At 34.4% G+C, this 22,074-nt stretch overlaps 1 protein-coding gene across 2 annotated transcripts; it reads right to left on the bottom strand.

The window, feature by feature from the left end:
- Positions 1 to 163: 163 nt before the first annotated feature.
- Positions 164 to 21,428, bottom strand: LOC113228155 (pyrroline-5-carboxylate reductase-like). Of its 2 annotated transcripts, none has more exons than XM_026461371.1 (7): positions 21,213 to 21,428; positions 6,846 to 6,929; positions 5,911 to 5,981; positions 4,837 to 5,019; positions 1,707 to 1,919; positions 512 to 713; positions 164 to 310 (listed from the first exon to the last, which is right to left on the bottom strand). In XM_026461371.1, exons 1-7 carry the CDS (start codon positions 21,220 to 21,222, stop codon positions 231 to 233), a joined length of 843 nt encoding a protein of 280 aa, XP_026317156.1. In that variant the 5' UTR covers positions 21,223 to 21,428; the 3' UTR covers positions 164 to 230. The 2 variants fall into 2 exon arrangements, with proteins under 2 accessions (XP_026317156.1, XP_026317157.1); XM_026461372.1 differs by lacking the exon at positions 21,213 to 21,428 and adding an exon at positions 7,524 to 7,529.
- Positions 21,429 to 22,074: the final 646 nt, after the last annotated feature.

The raw sequence follows: 22,074 nt of genomic DNA, 5'->3' as shown, positions 1-22,074 counted from the left end.
CTGGAATTGGACAGAAATGACATAAAAGTGTCTATGGTCTTGAAATAATTCGGTCCTTCGTCACTAGATGGCGTAGTTAATAGTTCTTCAATAAATTCCAACGTGGCGCTGTATATTTCTTAACTCTTCAAATATGATAAAAAAATACGAAACGTTCCATTCAAGAATAAAATATTTTATTGTAACAGAAATTTTATAAATTAATTGCCCTATGACATAATGATCCAATATCAGTTGTTAAGCTGTTGATTGACTACTTTACATCGGTCTGCGGCTGATTTCACCGCCCCTATAACTGCAGCACGGAACCCTGAAAATATAAACAAACTTATTACAATAAATAAATGGATTAAAAAGGTAAAGTACGCGTCATGAAAATTATCATCAAAACTAATTAATATATATGTATATCAATTTGCATTAAAAATGCAAATATATTTGTTGGAATTTTAGAAAAAATCCCACAGTGTAGTCAAACCATTCAACTAAATAAGAATTATGAAGAATTTACCATGTTCTTCTAAAAAGTAAGTTCCTTCAGCGGTAGATCCGGCTGGACTAGTCACATTGTCCTTCATGACAGCAGGATGGCCTCCGGTACGCAACATGGCGGCCGAGCCTAGCGTAGTTTGTGAGGCCAACTTGAGAGCCAGGTCGCGGGGAAGTCCGCATCTGACTCCACCTTCTGCTAATGCTTCTATCATCATATACACCTAGGAAAAATAATATACAACTTTAGTAAGCTATCTAAATATTAGGGGTTAAAGTATGAAATTGCCGTTTTATTGCAATAGGTTCTTTGAATTTTCATAGAATCTTCATGGTTTGAGGTTTTCGAATGAAACTTTTTTCAAATGGTTTCTGTGATTTTTTTTTTTAATTTGAAACATTTGAATATCGACTTTCAATTCTTTTTGTTATTCAATTTAGACAAGAAAGATGGATACTGCGAAAATTCGAGTGATTTTTGAATACGAGTTCCGACGCGGAACTAACGCGGCAGAAACAGTTATAATTGTGGCAATATATGAATAAATAAGTATGCAAGAAATATTGTTGACCGTTGCATTGTACGTAAGTCCCTTGAATCTACTTAAATTTATTTGTTGCCTTTGTCTTTTGAAGCGCCTAATAAGTACATAAGTATAAAGTATATGTATACCTAATAATACATATAGTTAGTAGCAGTAGAGCTTCTTGTGAAAGAGTTCGTCCAGGGAAGTATCTACTACCGCCTTACCTATTTCGACTCATCCGTAAAACAAAGGCCTATCTGCAATTCTGTTTATTCTCAGAACATTATACATTTGGTTCGTTGTTCTTCACTGTGTATATCAGGTTGACCGGTGTTCGATTTTATATGTCCAAAACGAAATAAGATATAAAAAATATGAAAACACCTATAGATAGGCCTTATTTTAAATAAGGAGATTATAAATTTATCATATTTCCTTTGTATAATCACATCAGACTCTGTTCTCTGGATGAGTCGATTTCTGCAGTTAAGCAGTAATATGAGCATGACTGCGTTCCTGATTTGAAGGGTTAAGGGTGCAGGTGAAAATGGGACTTGTCAACTTATGTCTCAGGGTGACAGGCGCAGAAGTGCCCCTCAGATCTTTGCGATATAAAGCTCTGGACGGCACTGCAACTGCTGGTCCCATCACTTGATATCATAAAAAAATGCTAGAAAAAATTTTACTCACATAAGCCGGCCCACTCCCACTCAAAGCCGTAATTGCATCCATCTGGTATTCTGGTACTTCATCACAAGTGCCAACTGAGCTGAACAGTTTTCGACCAAGATCCGCGTCGTTAGGGGTAGCTTTTGATCCTCTGGCAAGTGCTGCAGCACCCTCTTTGACCAACGCTGGTGTGTTTGGCATTACGCGTATTACACGCGCTTCTGGAGGGAGGGCCTAAAATTCATACATTTGTTACATCGAATAGGTATGTATTATAGAAATTACAAAGATTAGTAATATATATAATATTATTTTGTAACCAACTGTGATCAGTCCTTGTACCATAAAAGATCTGTGCTACAGTTTATTGTAGTTTGGAATAAAAAGTCCTGTGAGATTTTCTTCCTTACTCATTATTTGGCTGACTGTATTGTACTGATTCAACGTTATAGTACCCTTAGCTTCTTCTAACGACTCAAGCCACCCAGACGCATTTCGTTAAACAAAGATCTTGCCAATACATTTGTATGTAGTGACAAAATTGTAACGTATCCTGTTTTACGTGTCAGTATCTCCTGTATGATACAAACTAGCATAGTATTATCTCAAAATTGTATTAAGTTACATTAATATTACCTATTTAATTTCAAAGCGACAGTGCTGTCCTGTCACTTTGATATTAAATCGTATACAAATATCATATATAGCGAAATATTGAAGATAAATTATAAATATAACGCAATTTTGAAAGAAAATATAATATAACGCATTTTTTGAGAAAACACGGTATTATCAAGTGTTCTCTACATTGTCTTGTGATTTTGTTAGCCAGTGGTTACCGCAAATCATGAACATACATATATAGATATATGATCAATATGTGCGTATTTACGTCAGATAACACAGAGTCAAAAGCACTGTAATATAGAGTCAAAAGCACGTCAAGATTGACCCAAAGGATTTGGGACCGTTTTTATCGTAAGGGACATTAAATCTTGTATATTTGTGTTCTCAAACAAACCAATGTTTCAAGCTCTCTGTACTGGTCCCGAAACGTTAATTTGTTTGAAATAACTTATTGTTTAATAAATATACGCGATTTAATTATGTCGCTTATGATGAAAACGGCACCAAATCCTTTGCGTCAAACCCGACGTGCTCTTGACTCTATATCACTTGCTATCCAAAAAAAAAGACAATAATAGATTGTCTATAATAGTTTAATTTCCCATATGTAACATCGCGAAAACAGGATCAAAGTACCAGATCACAATATTAAAAATATCATGATTATGAGTTAATGGTATTTGTGCTCAAGTAAAAAAAAACTAAGTATTATCTTTAGACTCTATGATCAATTTTAAGAGACAAAGAATTTATACACATGTAACTACATACTTTCCTTTCAGTTGATAATGTTATTTGCGATGTTATTTTCGTTACAGTTTATGACTATTACACAACAACGAGAACTTTGTTCTGTTATCTCGTATCAAGGTCAATTTAGTTATCTCGTAAACTAAGTAATAACAGACGTATGTCAGGGATATGTTAGATTTCACGTCGAAATGTATAAATAACTTTTTATTAAAATGAATTTTATTTAAATTCATAAAAGAAGGAATTATATTCGTAAGTAGCCGTAGGTGTTCAAGCGTTAAGTACATATGCATAAAATTTCTTTAATGCTTGCCATCAGATTCTCGAATTACAAAATCCATATTACTGCCATTTTCCCATTACAGATGACCTACGGAACTAACTTCGAAGTCCGCCAATGAAAACACCATTCGAAACTGTCAAATCGCGTTGTCATATATTCCCTCCCGATCGAAACTCAATTCTGTAGGTCATCCATACTGGGAAAACGGCCGTAACTACGGATTTCATGATTCGTGAATGCTCCACTTAAACTTAACTGGTTTTAGACGTCGCACATCACGACATAATTCTTCTCTAAATGCGTAATCACAGCTCGTGGACTACGCACTTATAGCAGTCCTGGTATTAAAAAAATGCGGTTTATAAGGGTGGAAATAATATGCAAAAGTTTTTTTTATTCTAATGTAAGTGTGCATTTGACCTCCATCTCACCTGATGGAAAGTGACAATGAGGTCGACGATGGAGCATAGGTGTGCATACACCAAGATAATGCCTATTCACTCTCGCCTTGAAAAGATTCAAGTTATAACGTTCAGGGAACAAATCTGCAGGCAGCTGGGAATTCTATTCCATAGCCGTTCGCCATATAAATGTGGAAGCGTAACGTATCGTATGAATCTTTGGAATATCCACAACATAGGGGTGGAAGCCAAGCCGACGCCTAGCCCCCGATGATGGAAAGGGGAAGGCGGAATTAAGTCGTGTAATTCCATCGCACACTCTCCGTGATATATTCTGTAAAATACCGATAAGCAGGCAACTTCAACTGGCAGACAGCAGGTGTTCAAGGCTCTGCAGCTTCGCCTCTACTAATTACGAGTCACCTATAAGCCTCTTGACACGCTTGTCAATTGAATCCAAGGTGGCCAGTTAATATGTAGCAGAGCCATCCCATTGGTGGCAACAGTACTTCATACACGACCGGACTGGTGCTTGATACAGCTGAAGCAACTGTCCTGGTGTGAAGGAACGCCTCACCCTGGAAAGGATGACAAGCTTCCTGGCTGCATTTTTGGCCATGGATACAAAGTGTACAATAAACTCTTTTTTAATTTTTTTTTTAAATTAGGTTCATTTTAACAAAAAGTTCTGTATGTAGCTTTAATATTTACACAGAATATAATAATAAACGAGTTTATTGAAGTGATTTTTAAAAAACTTCCTTCGAATGTAGAAGCGCTTCGGGGGCACGTCTGTGGCGCGCCATTCGCTCCACTATTATTTAGATACAATATATTTCAGATGCGCAGCTCCACAACGCCACACGCACGTCACTTTTGCAGACTAGATATTGTATGAAAATTAAGAGTTATAGAAACATCTAATTTGAATGTGCCCGTAAGCACTCTCACTATTAAATTGATCCTCGTCCACTATATCCAGCTACCCACTACCAATGTTGCATATGTCAATTACTCTAGCTATTAGTGGACTTCTGGCATAATATTATTTTCTAGTTTATGAATTCCTGTCGATTTGATTACCTACCTTCTCAATGCTAGCGATAGATACTCCCATCGCCACAGAAATGAACAGCTTGTTCTTGGCAGACGGCAAGTCCCTGACTTCTCTTAACACTGGCACGACTACATCAGGCTTCACCGACACGATGACTACTTCAGATCTCTCTACCACCGGTTTGTTCTCGAATAGCGCTGTTGATCCTAGGCTCTGAAGCAAGAAAGGGGTTGTCCTTATCATGAGCCCGAAAGACGTTCATAGTTGAAGTTAAACAGATCCCATCACAAACAGCCTTAGACAATCAGTAGCAGTAGAGCTCCTTGTGAAAGAGTTCGTCCAGGGAAATAGTGCCACCTTACCTATTTCTGCCGCCAAGCAGTAATATTAGCTTTACTGTGTTCTGGTTTTGAAGGGTAAGGGTGACTGGCTCAGTGGCAATGCCCCTCAGATCTTTGCGATTTAAAGTTCTGAATGGCATTGCAACTGTCATGGACAGGCGTGTAACTTACCATCAGGCGCACGACTTGTTCGTCCCCTAACTTGATGTTATAAAAAATAATAATAATCTTTTATTGCTTCTACTTAGACACGTATTACAGACGTATTGTTGAAATAAAAAACTTACGTACTTAATGAAACGTCGATTGAATTTTGCTGCCACTTGGTTGCTTGATTTGCATTCTCTTAATAAATATGTAAATAAGAAACAAATTTTATTTTGTGACAAAAATATTCAACTTACAAACAGTATGAAAAAACTTCCATTACATTACCAAGAAGTGACGTTAAAAAACTGAAAATAGAATTCGCGCATGTACGTATGAGCTCACTACATTTATAAATACGTATATAATGAAAATTGTGAGTTAGTTTTTGTGTATACACATTGTGTACGATTTCTGCGTACTTTAAAAAGATGTAGAGCAAAGGTGGTTTTCATTTAAGAGTAAAATACCATACAGTATTATTGCATCTTTTTGGTACATTACCCTGCACATCATCTATGCATGCTTTTACGTAGATATTGATGTAAAAATTTAAATTTAAAAATGAAAAAAAAATTACTAATTTAGTTAGATCAAATTATTTTGTGTGGTTTACCTTAAATGCTTCGGCACTGGCCAAGTCTGAAGGATGACAACTCGCTGTGATCTCATCGGGTTTTGCCAAACCTGAAAGTCATGCAATAATTTTACACTTTTGCAGCTTGTGCTTTCCCATTAAGGATATTATTAGTCAAACGACAATGTTATTCATGACAACAATTCGTATCGCACATGACAACCAATATAGTATTATCTCGAAAATTGCGTTATATTGACAGCACTGCCACTTGAAAGTGTCAGGATATCACTGAAATTATATCGTAATACGAATGACATACTTACATAACGCAAGTTTTGAAATAAAATACAATATTTTTGAGATAATTCTATGTTAGTTGTCATGAGCGATGTGATCATACGTCAGAAGTACTTTTATCACACGAAAGTCATAAAAATAATACGAATTACATGAAACAAATTCTGCATATAATGAGAAATTTTATAACTCTCTTATTTAAGAGGCTATACTAATATAATTTCGTTCGTAGAATCTTTAAATCTCCTGAAAAGTTGTCCTTTTGGAGTAGTGGCCTTATTACACCCTTTGATGTATCAAGGCCACATGCGAATTGAAAATTAAAAAAATCTTTTTTTTATTATGCTAAGTGACGGGAGGAAGAAGTCCACACCAGTTGCAGTCATACTCAGAGCTTTTAATCACAAAGATCTGAGGGGCACTGCCACTGCGCTCGTTACCCTGAGCCAAAAGTTGTCAAGTGTCGTGTGCTTATAATTTCACCTGCACCCTTACACTACGAAACCGGAACGCAATAATGTTCACATTACTGTTAGGCGGCAGAAGTAGGTAAGGGTTCCGTGGTGGTAGTACTGCACGAACTATTCAGACAGAGCTCTATTGCTACTAAATCTTTATTTCAAAGGTAATCAAATTAGATTAAACACTCTTACTTGAAATAAAAACTGTGTTACCTGCAGATATGAATCCGTTGGCTAGGGCAAATGCCAATCGGCCGCCTCCGATAAAACCGATCTTCATTGCTTCCGTGAACGATACTGAAATTAGAACATAAAATGGACTATAAACAAGAAGTAGAGCATTACACACAAATTTGACGTTATTGTATCTACTACATTAAATCAATTTCATATAGTGTAAAAGTAGATAAAACTGTTACACAACACAATAGATTCCCAAACTTTTAGCTCACCGCCCACGTAGGCAAGATAAAAAAATTTCAACGCCCACCACTACAAACTTTGGGAAACTATGCACTACACTTATGAACCGGGTATGATTTTCCATTTTTAAAATTGCGGACGAAATTTTTTCTAATAATTTTTTGCGTAATGTTTGGGTAATTTTCAATCTAGTTTTCTCTACCTAATGTCGGTGTCAATCACAGAACACGTGTGTAAATTTTTAACCGACTTCAAGAAAAGAGTAAGTTCTCAATTCGTCTGCATTTCTTTAGTGTATGTTAGGCGATTAGTCAGTAGTAGGCATTTGTGAACCGATTTTGATGATTTTGTTTTGCTTTAAAGATTGTACCTCAGTATTGTTTACATTTAAATTTGGCGAAAATATTCCACCTCCAAACAAAGGGATCTAGAAAAATACGTTTTTCATACAAAACTTAGGATATTAACCTTTTTGGGCCTGAATCATATAATATTTACTACATTTTAATTTACATTGCGCATCTAGCGCTTTTTCCATTTAAATTTAAACTTATGTCTAAGGTGACGGGCGCAATAGTAGTGCCTCTCAGATCTTTGCAATTTAAAGCTCTTACTGGCACTTCTACTCTTATGGACAAGCATGTAGCTTACCATCAGGCGCACGACTTGGTCGTCCCGTCACTTGATGTTATAAAAAAAAAGGAAAAAATTTGCGTGAGTCCTATCATATCTTGAAATCAAGTGAGTGATACAGTGATGAGTGGAATAAAACTAACGTATCACGTGACGACAAATGAATAAACGGCCCTAAAATGCATGAAAAGCGTGACGTTACGTTATGAAACTTACGTGCTGAGAATAAATCTTATTTGCAGTGTAACGTACTTCTTGTACGACGTTCGCTGAGGAACTGACGGAGCATTGCGATGAGCACGTAATATGTTATCTGTATTATCACTATTGTTTATAATTTGTTACTTTAATGAGCTGTTATTGTTCAACAGTGAGTATTAGTTTTAAAATATGCAGTCAATTTTCGAATGTTTCCCCTTTATTGCAACATTAACCCATTTATATGTTCCACTGTTGGGTCTCCTCTCAGGCGCGGGCTTAGGCTACAGAACAATAAATACAGTAGCGTCTGACGCGTGCCAACTATAGGTCTCAAAAGACCGCCGTTTAGCTCAGTCCGCCATTTTCGCTTTGTATGGTATGGTTGTGTCAATCTTTCGTGCAAAATCTCTAAAATCCAAAAAAAATGCCTTACTGTGCTGGTTTGGAGTACGAAAATGATAGCTGCCAAAAATATTACCTGTGATGGTATAAGCTTATTTTAATCAATTCTCAATTTTATGTTTATCGAAATATTTTTTGTTACAAGGAAACGAAACGAAAAAAAAACGAAAGCTTGCAATGTGGTCGCTTCTTTTTTGGAAAACTAAATTGATAACTCCAATTCGTCGTCGTTCAGCAATTAACAGGGGTTTCTTCCGTTTCGTGTATATTCTGCGTCCAATGTAAATTTCACGTTTTTTTCATAGAATTTGTATATTGTTTATAAAATATAGGAGACGTGAGAGTACTATGTTGCTAACATGCATGTAGTATTTATGGTTACAGAAACGTTGTTAACAAAATAAACATGAATAAACTGTCCCAAATCTCACCTCCTTCGGCGTCCATTTCCTGCTTTTCCTGATAAATGTTAAAATTTAAAAAAAAAACTAAAATATTAAATACAAACATACTTCCTTTACAAATAAATACATTAAACATATGTCGAATAGGTGTAATGTATTTTGATTTAATTGTATAATATTAATAGTATTTGAATAATTGAACTTTTGTCAAATTATTTTTCTAATTACCTGTGCATTGAAAGTATCTTTATGAGAGAGTTTGTGTATGACCTTCAATGTTGTTAAACCACTTCTGTACCCCGCACACATCCTTCAGGTACCCATAAAACATCAAGGAGGACTCAGGTTCGTTTATGGTAAAAAGATATAATCGTTTGAAGTGCCGAGGGAGGACATTACTTTGAATACGTTCTCTTTCCTTTCGTCGATTTTTATAAGAAAGTATTTTTCATATTTTCTCTGATGTAATTAATTATCAATACCAGTAAGTATTTATCTAATTTACAATATTCGTAAAGCTCAAAATGTATTTATCATTTTAGAGAAAATTAAAAACAGTCCCAAATTTCACTACCTTATTCTTCACTACTTTCGTTTACCATCGCTATTTTAAGTGATGGTATTGAGGCCAAATTTATGGTAATTAGAATGTATTTTAGGGGAACCATTTTGTTTTTTAGTAAAAATTAGTATATATAGTATTAATATAGTTTATTATATAGTATTAATATAGTTATTAATGACAATCATTGACAGGTGTATTTATTTGAGTTGAAACGTGTGTATATTTGCAGATATCTCCGACAGATAAAAATGATGAAAGATGCCGAAGAAAACTAAGCAAATAAAAGAAAAGAAACAAGAGCACGATCGAGAATAAATAAAAACAACATTATGAAAAGAAAAAGTAAGAGAATGCTATACCGCTTTTAGTATACATTTCTCTACCGAATAGCGATACTGAAGTATTCCCTCTGGAATAAGGCCCTCTCAAAGAACCAACTCCATTGCCTCGACCATCTATGAACTGCCCCAACGAAAGCAATTCTTCGAAAACTTTGCTACCGTTACAAAAATCTAATAGGATTACCAAAGAATGACATAGAAAAAAAAATATAAAAAAGAGGATGCAAATCAGCAAACGCTTTATAGAGCAATGAAAAATAAGAAGAAAAATTAAAAAAAGAAGCTTGTATTTAGGGAAATTCTTTCAAGAGTTATCAAAGAAGGCTACAAGGGGTTATAGAAAAGGGCAAACATAAATTTATTCATATCCTTATGACAGAAAAAAAATTACAAAAAATTTTTAACACAGGCAAAATTACAGTACGGGAGAAAAAGGAACAAAGACAGGTAGAGCGATAGTTTGGTGATATTACAGGCACATGGGACTTGTCAACTTATGTCTCAGGGTGACGGGTGCAGTGGCAATACCCCTCAGATCTTTGCCATCTATAGTTCTGAGTGGCACTGCAACTATTATGGACAAGCGTGTAGCTCTTACAATCAGGTGCACGACTTGTTCGTCCCGTTGATATTATAAAAAAAAAAGTTTAATAGAGCTAAGAATGATAAAGTTTTACGAAGATGATGTAGTGACTAGAATTTTAGCAGATATACAGAAATAGCTTTATTATTTTCATGATTTTCCACAAGTAAAATCTATTACGTGGCGTTATTTAGAATGTGGACATGGCAAAGGAGCGCAAGACGGAGTCATACAGATCAAGCTGTCCATATTTATAGTAGTGTTATAGTAGATTCGTTTTGCAAATTCTTAGGTTATATCCAATCTAAAGCAAACATTTGGATACTTAAAAATCAGTCTGAGAAACTTTATTTTCTCTGTGATAATGTTACTATTTGTAATCACGAGAAACATATTGACACGTTGATATTCCTACATAATGAAGATGTTAATACACTACAACTTCTTAGGTTTTCTGGATGAGATATACACTAGAGGAAATATCAAATGACATAAAAATTTTCAAGTATAATAGCATCAACAAATTTCCAGAAGAATTTAAAAACAGGCTACACTCACCAAAAATCAAATACTATGTTTAATAACTAATTGGAAAAATAAGCAGTTTTATATTGAAGAGAAAAATATGGATAACTATATTTTGAAAATTTTATAAAATAGTATGAATGATGATGAAGCTGACAGGGAAGATGTTCAAAATAATAAAAATGGAACTTTTATGGAGGTAACTAAAAGTGAGAAAATACTGACTGATAGTTTTTGGAGAGAATTTACATTTATTGATTTATTATATAATTCCTAATAAGTAATTATATTACGTAATATCTGATTGCAGATTATATCAAGATAATTGTTTTTTGTTCCTATTTTTATAATTTCACTTAAACATTTCTTTTAGATCTCATAATACTTAATAATATGATGTTTGTTTTAATTTGTAACTCGATATTTTTTAAATGTGTAATTGACAGGAAAATAAATTTTTAAATTGTTTCTAATTTGTTTTTGATACTGACAATGTCAATTTAGCTAATATAATGTTATGTTTCGATTATATTTTTAAGCATTGTTTCGAAATAATTTAACAAAACTTAATAAAACATTTAAAAGGTACAAAAACAAGTTAATTATCATTTCTTTCCATTCATCCGCATTACCGTCGCACCAACTTTCCCTACTTTTTTTTTATTATTGTCATTTCCCTCGATGAAGTTCTCATTACCTTCTCACTGCGATATTTCAATCGATTATAATTTCATAATTATTGACAGTATGAAAGTATAATATACTAGACTACAGTATTATATTTTATACAAAATCGCATAAAGTTATAACATTTCAACAATAATTCTAAAATTTTGAAATATCTCCAAATTTGCACGTAACTGAGGAAACACCCTAATATTTAATTAAAAATCACAAACCAACGTTTCAGGTGATTTAAAGGCCCTGTGGTCACAGCCCAACATACGCGATTTAGATCGGATCAAAATACTTTCGTTTCAAATTATTTTAATTTGAAGAATGATCCTGCCTCCTTGGCCGAACGGTTACCATGCCGGACTGCCACGCAGAGGTCCCAGCTTTTATACCCGGACCGGTAGAAATATTTGTATAGTCTATATTTATATCTCGTGAGTTGGGGTGTAATTTGTGATTGTCTATGACTCAGAGTTTCCCTAGTGCGGAGCTATGTTGAGTGCGTGCGTTGTTAAAAAAGATTAAAAAAAGAAATGAACTACATAATTCTTAGAAAAGTATAAAACACTCAGTTTTAGTCCATCATTATCTAACCAACTACACATAACAAAATGACGAAGTGAAACAGTTGCAATTTAAACGTAATTTATTTGTCAAGTTTATCGGATGCCTTGAAAGAAAACCAGATAAAAGCATTCTACCACATGCTTTCATAGTTGGTCATACCTCTGTGCCAGTACCTTTAGGTTCGACTTAAAGTGGCGCAACGAGCTGCGCGTTTAAACGAGCAGTGCAAGAGCGCTACATTTGTTTGAAGAATGCGACTGAATAAAGTGCTTACACATTTCTTTGAATGCAAAAACAAAAGAGTAAAGCTGTGCTTCGCTGCGCCGATTTGAGGCGATTAGAGTGTTTACACACGCGACTTTCAGCAGCGATGCAAACGCGCTTTCGTGAAACTCGTGATTGCATCGCCACACTTGCGATTTATAGGCTGCAGAGAGCGACCGCATCGGAACAAACGCGCGATTGCATCTATGCAATCGCCTATAAACCCCAAACGTAGCGATGCAATCGCGCGTTTGAATCGATGCAGTCGCGTGCTTGCATCGCACCTGCATCGCTGCTTAAAATCGCGCGCATGTGTAAAGGTAGACGATTAGAGACTGCATCGCTGCTAAAAGTCCCCGTGTGTACCCGCTCTTAGAGTTGATAAAGCTTATAAAACGACTGTGTAAAATATTTGACAGTTAACATCGAGTGTAAATAATTAGTAATGACAATTTTTACAACACCCCCTTACGGTCATAAGAAGAACTTGTTGAGTGCTTTTCAATAAATCGCAAATGACAACTAACATAGTATTATCTCAAAATGGCTTTAATTTATATTAATATTACCTACTTAGTTTCAAAGCGACAATATTATCCTGTCACTTTGGAATTAAATCGTATATGAATGACACATCAATATAGCAATATTTTGGAGATAAATTATTAATATAACGCAATTCTGAGATAAAATATAATACAACGCCATTTTTGAGATAATACTATGTTAGTTGTCAAATGCGAAATGAAATAAATCTTTTCGTACAATAAGTACATTATTATTAGTTTAAACAAATAACGCCATTTTATCCACGTGTCAACAAAAAGAACAACGTATTTTTCAAAGCGTACAGGCAGAGACAATTTTATACTCAACAGAACTAAAGTTTTCTCGATAGTTATTTTACTCGGTAGTTAGCGTCGTTTGACATAATAAACTCATAGTAGAGGTACTGACCTATAAATAGCTGCATACAAGTACACATATCTATATGTATTATGCACAAATAGTAACCTATATCTACAAGGCACATATATTGTGTACATAAATCAACGATGTTAAGTGAGATCAAGTGATCAAGGTGCACTAGTTGTTTGACTAGATAACTATAGTAGGTATGTTCATACCTATTATATCATAGTAACTTAGGTTTTGGTTAGAGCAGTTCTGTTATTTACTTAGATAGGTACTAAGACTGAATAGGTTAAGTACATGAAGTAGATACAGCATTTTTTTCACTTGTATTTCCAAATTGAAAACTATGTGTTGAAATGGAAGAAACATTGATGTTATAACTGACGTCGTAATTGTCATTTTTAGAATTGACTTATTACCATACCTATCTGGAATCAATGACGCGGTTTTTTTATATCTTATTTAATTTCAGTTTTATTATAGTATAATTAACATTTATCAAAGAAAAAAACTTTTGGCGCCAATATCTCGATCTAAAAATAAATACCTTGTTGCTTCCGAAACGTTGACGTTATTGACTAATATTAACTGACAACATTAATCGAAACTGACACTGGCCCAAGCCTAGTGGTCGCCATTAAGGAAATAGAATAGAATAGAAAATTACCAAAATGTAAATGCGTTGTTTATGACAAAGAGGGCAGATAAGTTGTCAAAATTTACTATAATGTCAGCTGACATGTCCGCAGTGACCGTGGAAAACTTAGACTATTTTTTTTTCCATCCTCTAAGGTGGTAATTGTAATGAGCCCGAAATTGTTGTATGAAAAAATAAATATATATCGAAATGAAACTATTTTTTTCTCGGACCTAAATGGCGCTTTATTTGATTTTTTTTTTCGAGAAAACAATATTTTTTTTAATAACATAGTGACGGGACGAAAACTCGTGCGCCTGATGGTAAGTTACACTCCTGTCCATAACAGTTGTAGTGCCACTCAGAGCCTTAAATCGCAAAGATCTGAGGGGTACTGCCACTGCGCCTGTCACCCTGAGACTCAAGTTGACAAATCCCATGTACCAATAATTTCACCACCCTTACTATTCAAAACGGGAACGCAGTAATGTTGACATTACTGCTTTGCTGCTTACATACGTTAAGGTGGCAATACTTTCCTTGACGAACTCTTTCACAAGGAGCTCTACTGTTACTAAATAATAACAACATAATTTGTTTCACGTAATTTGTATTATTTTTGACTCCCAGTCAATGCTCCCATGTGATAATAACAATTTTGATGTATGACCGCACGTGGCTTTAACGTACGAATTTACAAATCTATATATTGGTTGTGAACACGTGTATCGAACACACCCCTTCTTCTCTAGGCTTAGGCGTAAAATGAAACATAGAATACGACATTTAAGAACTTTTCTATGGTGTCAAACATGTGTCAAACCAAAAAACACTGCAAGTCGCAGTACAATGTTTTGTAATTTTATTACAACAAGTCTTTCTATTTAAACAAATTTATTCGTTGAGGTTTGTTTTGCAAAATTCAATTATAATGGCTAGATATAATTTTTACTTATCTATTGTCAAAGTAATTGAAATTCATCTTTAAGTGTTAAAATTAAAAATCTTCTTTACCCGCTTTTTTTTTAAAATGCCGTTTTTTATATAAAAGTGTATTGGGTTGAAACAACCGTGAGTTTTGGCGATAATGTCTTTTTGACGATAATGAGTTCTTTGATTTTCGATTGCTAGGTAGGTATATGTACATATTTTAGAAAAAAAAACAATTTGTTCGGCTCTAAAACCTGGAATATTTGTTTTCTTTATTGTGCTCCTTATATTTATATTTAATTGTTTATTTATATCTCATATTTCGTCGCCTGATCCCTTTCTCTCTGTCTCCACCTTTCTAATCCCGTTTCCAAAGTTCCTTCTTATGTAAGTAGGTATGTTTGTTTGTAAAAAAAATATTTTTTTATAAAACGTTTTCTGGTAAATTAAAAATAAGGTAGGTTTTGAAGCATGAGGGTCCTGGTGAAATTACAGGCATATGGGACTTGTCAACTTGCAACTCAGGGTGACGGGCGCAGTGGCACTTCCTCTCAGATCTTTGCGATTTAAAGCTCTGAGTGGCACTGCAACTGTTATGGACAGGCATGTCGCTTACCACCAGGCATATAACTCGTTCGTCCCATTACTTGGCATCATAAATAGAATGTATATCGCACATGACAACTAACCTAGTATTATCTCAAAAACGGTGTTATATTTTATCTAAAAAATTGCGTTATATTATGTACGCCATTCTCATACAATTTTTGAGTTGAAATATAATATAGCTCAATTCTCGAGATAATGCTATGTAAGTAGACATATGTGCGACATATGAAACTGTATATTATTTGCGCACCGCATTCCATTCGTAGGTATTCGGTGCGAATCCGAGACTATACCAATCTAGAAAACTCGGATGTCTCTTGTGCACTAAATCCAATTCGAATCCGAGAAAATACGCATATTTTCTCGGATGCGATATGCGTATTTTCTCGTATACTTCTAGGGGTAAAATGACACCTCGGACTCCTGTGACATTTCGGGCGGTTATTTCTCGGATTCGGAACAAGATACGAATCGGATGTAGTGCGCGAACGCTCCTATTTAAACATTAAAAAAACCGAATTTCGTTCGTAGAATGTTTCAACCTCTTTTCAGAAAATAGCCATTTTGCAGATGTGATGTTATTACACCACGATCACATCATCTACTGGTTGCTAAAATACAACCCTTCTCTGCTCCGTTTAGGTAGGTATGGGGTCTTGGGCATGATACCTATTTACTGCCTCCATGATTGAATATAAATTAAATATAATAATCAATTACGTGACCTGACAATGGCAAGTCTATTTTATTAAAACAGTAGAAGATCACAAACGCAACTGCAAACTGCATCGTGCAAACAGAACCTATTAGCACTTATTACGTACAAGGTCGCATTGGTTTGTTTAATAGGTAGTTGTGCTGACTTTATAATTTCTGTATTCACCAGTACAATATGTCTCATGCTAACGGAACGAATCTAGAGGGTTTGATATGCCATGTAATTAATAATAATAAGTTTATTTTCTCACCACAATATACAAAATACATTGGCATAATATCCAAAATAAAATACATAAAACAATAAATTATACTGTGGGAGACTGGTGCCTAAACTAGACGTATGATCTGTATTTCAGGTCACCAGGACTCCACCCCTTAGAAGATACTTGTTATTTTGATTTTGTTATGTACCAGTACATTGACAATTGAAGTAACTAACTTATCTATATATTAAGGTTTTACAAAGGAACATAAAAGAATATTAAAAAAAAAAACTGTTTATGCAGTGTTAGTTTGGTTAGTATAGGAATTGTGTATTTGTAAATTTGGGTGTGTGAGTGTGTGTGTATGTAATTATATGTGTGTAAATGTGTATATATATATATATATAGTGTATGTAAGCATGTGAATGTATGTGTGAGTGCGATAACGAGAGTATAGTGATAAGATTGGAAGAGTGACTGATGTGTTAGCGTGGCAAATAGTTATGGACAAGTTTACCCCGTACAATAAAATGGAAACAAAAACAAAATAAACAAATAAATAATAATAATAATAATAATAATAACGCACACACTCAACATAGCCCCGCACTAGAGAAACCCTGTGTCGCGGGTGCCATGGACACACACATAGACAGCCACAAATTACACCCAAACTCACGAGAGAAATAACTGTAGGCCATACAAATATTTCTCCCGGCCCGGGAATCGAACCTGGGACCTCTGCGTGGCAGTCCGACATGGTAACAGTTCGGCCACAGAGGCAGTTAAAAATTAAAGCTAAGATAATACAAACATTAAATTAAATTAATTACATATGAATTTACAAATGTTTATGTAGAGTTGAATAATCAACTTTTCAAAATGTTTATGCATTTAATTATTTAGACCTAATAAGAAGACACTTTAGGGGCAAAAGGAAATATGAATCTTTTTTTACCAAATGATAAAAACATTTAATAATAATAATATTCACATACGTTGGTCTGATTCCAAAGTCAGTAACTAAAGCCGTTTTGATATGGAAATCGGAAACAACGACGATATTACAATCACCCAGACCTAAAACAATATAGAAAACGCTTTTCTCATGTTTTTCTACATTGATTCGGCGATGGCGGCACTATGAAAACCTGTGTGCAAGCCAGTCGATCACGGAGGTCGTCAAAAAATTAGTACATGCAAGTTGAAATTTAATAATAGCGGTAAAATGAAATATAATAGTATCATTTGCAATTTTATATCATTAAACCCAGATCGCAGAAACTTATTTTTATCTACGTTGCTTATTTATTAAAATAATAGTCAATTATTTTTATCATAAAACAAGTAAAGAGAAAGAATTAATGTTTATTTGGTTAGCGATAAAATCGGTTAACATTAACTACGCTACGCGCTCTATCTTTTACGCCGTTTTAAATGTTTGATCTTACTAAACAGTTTTGTTACAGTTAGCTGTATGCTCCAAATGGTAGAGTTTGATCCTTGTGAATATTTAAGTCCTATGGGTCTCACGGAAGATTGTGGTATGAACACACACACACACGGAGAGGGAGAGATATGTATACAGTGTGAGATATAAAAATATAAAAATTAAAAGCTAAAAAAGTTATTACAAGTTACGATTCAATTGTTTTGTTTTTATTTTATAAGTTAAAAATGTGCACATGACGCAGCAGTGCTTTCTGACACGGGCTTTATAAGCTTAATAAGTGGTACCATCCACTGTTAATGTTAAGATGAATGTATTATTGAAATAAAGCATTTTTTATGAACTACGGGTCTAAAAGTAAAGATAAGTGCGAGCAGACTGCAGATTGTGCCAAAAAGGCGATGATATGATTTTTCCCGTCTTACGCCAATATGATGGGCACTAATAATAATAACTCTAATGGGCATCGAAACTGGCTCCAGTCAGAGGAGGGAGAGACAATGGAAGCTACTCGTTAAAACTTCTAGTTTTTTTTTAATTCTTTTGTTCTACAAAGTAGTATTTAATACAAGATAAATAGTTATATTTTTTGGAATATCAAGTGACGGGACAAACACAAGTCGTGTGTCGACTTGTTCGCCCCGTCACTAAGTAAAAAAAAACACAGGCACATGGCACACTTGTCAACTTGTCCCAGGGTGACAAGTGCAGTGGCAGTGGCCTTCTGATTTTTACGATTTAAAGCTCGGAGTGGCATTTCTGCTGTTATGGACAGGCGTGTCGCTTATCATCAGGCGTACGACTTGCTCGTCCCGTTACTTGGTATCATATAAAAAAATACAAAAATAAAGTGACATGAAAAATTGCACCTATTTTTATGAAATAGATAACATTGGGGGAGCCCATACCCATACATCTCTATCGGATGAAACGTATACTAAACATAAAATCGAACTACTTTGTTACATCGTCTGTCTAGTCTACACTGAGAATATTGCACATTTTGCACGTTCATTTGCACCTTAATCGGTTAGCATGAATAACTCCTGATACTGATCACAGAAATACATATAACTACGTTGCGTATTTGATAAGATAGTACGAAACGGATTTAAAAATAGTCCAGTTATTTTGAAAGCTTTTTTTTATATAAATTACGAAGTTTTTATAAAAAAGTTCGTGGAATTACATCGATTTGCCAAGTTTTATTGCAATCGGTTACCGGAAAGGCGGCAAAACCGATTTCATCTCCCAGTTTCACACCTTTTCAGGTGGAATAATTTCTTAAAATTTAAATGGGACCAGTATTGGGGACACCTCTTTCCAACAAAAAAAGAATCATCAAAATTGGTTCACAAATGCCGTAATAATCGCGTAACAAACATAAAAAACAATACAGGCGAATCGAAAACCTCCTCCTATTTTTTTGAAGTCATTTAAAAATAATAGTGCATTTGACTTCCAGTTGACTTGACGTGACGAGTGAAAATAAGGTCTTTAGTGATTGAAGTAAATAGCCTAGAAGCAGTTCTGGCCTGGTAGAGGACTTACAAAACTAGTAAGTTCGTTTCCAATTGGGTGTATACCACTAAGTCTTTTCGAACCACGTGTGTATTTAAATTATCATATTCTGTTAAAGAAAACATCGTAATGAAACCGGCGTGTCGAAGAAAGTACACAAAACTCTTTAAAAATGGTTCCAACCCGTATTGGGCCACTATGGAGTACGGTCACGGCCTAAACCTTAGAAAAGACCTGTGCCCAACAGTCGGATGCATTTGCGTACAAGGATAGTCTTGAAAGTAAAACAAAGAATAACAAAAACTTCGAGGCTATATATAATTGTAAGTCAATGAGGCTATACTATTTTTTATAGGCTTGCTTAGAATGTTCCAACCTAAATTGATGATAAAACAAATATTAAAAATAAATCATAATAATACAACATTAATAATATGTATTTGATTGAATAATATGATTTTTTTTACATCCTTTTCACTACCATGATATTCAGAATCTAATTTTTGTGAAAAGACACCACCAATTTGTTACTTATTTTTGATACAACGATCGATCGAAACACTTTCTTTGTTTTCTTCGGTTTTTGAATCAATAAATAACAAAAGAAGTCTGAACCGTAATCGCGGTATTAGCCCATTGAAAAAACAAATGCTTCGCAATTGAGGGGTTGACAGTACGAATCTCTATGGCAGCATAATTTAATTTCAAAATCATCTTCAATCAAGAACAAATGGACGTATCCATTTACTCTTGCTAGCTTTGAAGTAAAATATCGTAATAAAAGCTGCATGTCCAAGAATGTACACAACCTTTGTAAAACTCAAACGAAGTCCCCAACCCGTACTGGGCGAACTTGATAAACTATGACTTAAGTCTTCTCCTAAGAGGATACCTTTGGAATTGGTAAATGATGAAGATATTGATGAAAACATCTTTAATTTTTACATAAACAAACCAGTCTTTCTTTCATCGTATAAGCAAACCAAACGCAACGAATACGTTCGTAGCCTCGACGACATCATTAATTAAGCTCCAAGAGAAATATTCTAAGGTGATAAGGACATGGGAGTAGCAGATATCACGACAACATTTGAAATGCCGCGATAAATCTGAACAACACTGGGTCCAGAAATCGAGAAAGACCGTGGATGAGGTGGGCAGATTATTGTTATTATAAGCCAGCAAAATTTCCACTAGTAAACATAAGTTAAACATATATCGCCAAAGATCTAAGGAGCAACCATGTTTCTGAAAACGACAAGTCCAACAAAGCCAAAGTGGAGGGAAAATACAAGGAAAGCACACGCCGCCATCTGGAGAGAATTATAATGCTGAGAAGAAAGAGAGAGAATATAAGCAAACTAAGCCTTACAAATATCAAACAACAAAAAGCTGTTATTACCATATTGTTATTTGTAAACAATGGTCAATAGAGCGACGATAACAAATCGTGTTAACAGCAAAGGGCTTAATCATAGAAACTAGCTTATCAATCATACAATGTCAATACCCTAACTTCTTTTTACTAATTCACTTAAGTAAAAAGAAGTTAGTTACCTAGGATAATAAAGTAATAAATAGGTATGCATAATAAAAATTATACATTACACAAGCTTGCATAAGCTGACCATTTAGGTTACCATGGTATTATGGTAACCATTTAGGTTACCACGAAGATTGAGTTGCAGTTCCTGAGTATGTTATAAAAACACTAACTTTACATAAGTCAATATTACTTACATTTACTAAAGTTTACTAAATTTTCTTAGCAAAATTGAGATCAAGCGTTCTTCTATTTGAATTTATATAAAAAAAAAGTTTTTTAAAAACAGGTTCAGTTCTCTTTTTGCTAAACCAATTCAAACGATCGAGATCAAGCGAGTTTGATCATTGCGTTCGTCTATTTCACATGAAAAAAAAAAAAATATTTTAACAAAAACAGAGGTAACGCCTCTACATTAGTTAAAAGTTCCATAAAGCGTAATAAACAAAACTACATAGCGTCTACTCACATTTAATCATTTTGATATATTTTTTCCAAACTCCACAAACTTTTAACAACACTTGTTTAGGTATTCATGCATATACAAATACCTTTTAATTACACAAATGGTCGAATTTGCAACACAATTATTAATATTTACACAATGAGATCATTGAAATGATTTTTTATTAACTAGGTATATTGTTTAATAAAATAGTTCAAACGTGTGTATCAAATGGACATGGGCGTCATAACTACAGCCCAGTTATGTCCTAACTGTACCTATGCCATGGACAGACAAGGAAAGAAGTGCATTTCATAATGTGTGATGTTCATTAAATACATATTGTTATGTAATTATTATACAGTATTTTTATTTATGACTAATACGTTCAATAATAGCAGGAACAGTGTTAAGTGTGCAATGTTTCTCGGAATTTGCCCTTCCGTTAGTGCGGCTAGGAAAAGTAACTTTAGAAAATACGCAGTATGGCGCAAGTTAGATTTTAATACATAGGTAATTAGACATTTAAATTGTTCGTTTTTATATGTTTGTAGAGTCGGTGCAATTTTGCAGGATGCATATAGTATAGTATTTATAATAGTTTTTAATGCCTCATTTATTGACATGGGAAGCAGATTTGCGAACACTTTCAATGAAGCTATCACAAAAAGGTCATATGTTACAATTTAATATGCTCTTCATCTCTGACGGGCTAAATGGTACTTAGTTTTTTATTTTCACTAATACTTGTTTTTCTGACTGTACACTATTAGTATTGACTGATAAGGTGCGTACTATCAGTCAGCGCGTGGTACCCAGGATATGAACTCTGGACTGGTCGGACAGACAGTTTTATGTACATTTTATTATCTAACCCACAAGCATA

The sequence above is a fragment of the Hyposmocoma kahamanoa genome, unplaced genomic scaffold, assembly GCF_003589595.1.
Source record: "Hyposmocoma kahamanoa isolate Upper Pololo Valley unplaced genomic scaffold, ASM358959v1 224, whole genome shotgun sequence".
Lineage (NCBI taxonomy): Eukaryota > Metazoa > Arthropoda > Insecta > Lepidoptera > Cosmopterigidae > Hyposmocoma > Hyposmocoma kahamanoa.
This window is presented reverse-complemented; position numbering and strand designations above follow the sequence as displayed.